Below are 1,371 nucleotides of genomic sequence, written 5' to 3' on the forward strand. Positions count from 1 at the left end.
TGCCTTTTGCAATCTCTACAAAGACTGGTATGATTTTTTTTTTTTTTTTTTTTTTGGAGAGGTTTTTGCTATAGAGCATGTGCACTCGCCAGACAGAGACAGAGAGACAGAAAGTGAGAAATCACCCCCCAGGGGGAATGGCCACGCTGCAATCCCTTCTCCTCTCAGGATCTTGGGCATGCATGCACGCACACGTGCCTGGCATGAGTTTTAAGCCACTGGGTCTGGGATGTGAAGCGTGGTTGACTACATGGGCGTTCAGCGACATAGCCATTATGCTAACTGTTGGTCCCCAGACTGCTATGATTCTTGACTGACGCTGGCCCAGCCCTAGCTGTCCAGTCAATTCAATACATCTCTATTTTTTCTCCTTTTCCCCATTAGGATGGATGAAAATTATAACCTCTTGCCTCATGGAGTCAATTTCCAAGATGCCATCTTTCCAGACACTCAAGAAAACAGAAGAATGTTTTCCAGCCTTTTCCAGTTTGCAAACTGTTCCCATGGGCAGCAGCTATTGGCTTTCTCCAGTGACTGGGAGATCCAGGAAGACAACAGGGTAAGAAGAGCTGGCTGGATCCTGGCCCATAGAAACACAACAGGGTTGTTAGAACTTGTGTGGCTCTTGTGACCAAAGAAGTCAAGAATACTCTTGCAAAAGTCTAGACCAGAGTGTATTATCTCTGCTTGTCTCCCTCCCTCCCAGCTGCTTTGAACAGTCACACGTTCATAAATTTCAGATGCTTGAGCCTTTATTATTTGATAAGAGGTTATTCACAAAGTATGGGAAGAAGATGAAGGTTGACACATTGTGCCTCCGTTTCCTCTTCTGCAAAATGGAGACAGTAGTCACGCCTGTGTCATAGGGCTCATAGAATATGATTTAAATATATAAAAGATGTAAATTTGTAAGTCCCCTGGCACAGTGCTTAGAGGAGTAATTGTTCATGGGAGCCGTCATGGCTATCCCTTATTATTGATGTTTACAGCACAGAACATTAAGGAATTGTTTGAGAGGAAAGAAGTGTCCTCAGGGAAATGAAATAAAACAACTATTACCCAAATAGCTAACACTTCTATGACTGTAGTTAAAATTGTTACAATAGAGAGAGATATATGGTAACCAAGATGGTTGAGGAAAGTGAGGGTCAGGATTATTTAGGGTGTGAAAATAAAAAAGTGTCTTCCAGTCTGGGCCAAATGCCACAGTTGTGAGGAAATCTTGGAAGTCATCACTTTTCCAAAGCAATAGCATTGCCACAACAGAGTTGGGACAGTAGAGGGGTCAGGTCAGATTAGGCCTGTGGGGCAGTGGGTCAGCACTCCCAGTCCTCCATCAAAGACATTTTTTGGGCACTGTGTCAGATCTCT

General features: G+C 43.7%; 1 protein-coding gene across 1 annotated transcript in view; it reads left to right on the plus strand.

Annotated features, from left to right (window-relative positions):
• Nucleotides 1–1,371, plus strand: part of CCDC3 (coiled-coil domain containing 3) — a 198,956-nt gene that overhangs the window by 3,743 nt on the left and 193,842 nt on the right. Inside the window, exon 2 of the mRNA XM_006150074.3 lies at nt 385–559. Within this exon, the coding sequence (XP_006150136.1) occupies nt 385–559 (175 nt within the window). The remainder of the gene's footprint in view (nt 1–384; nt 560–1,371) is intronic.

Source organism: Tupaia chinensis, unplaced genomic scaffold (genome assembly GCF_000334495.1).
Source record: "Tupaia chinensis unplaced genomic scaffold, TupChi_1.0 Scaffold000275_1, whole genome shotgun sequence".
NCBI classification, from domain to species: Eukaryota; Metazoa; Chordata; class Mammalia; order Scandentia; family Tupaiidae; genus Tupaia; species Tupaia belangeri.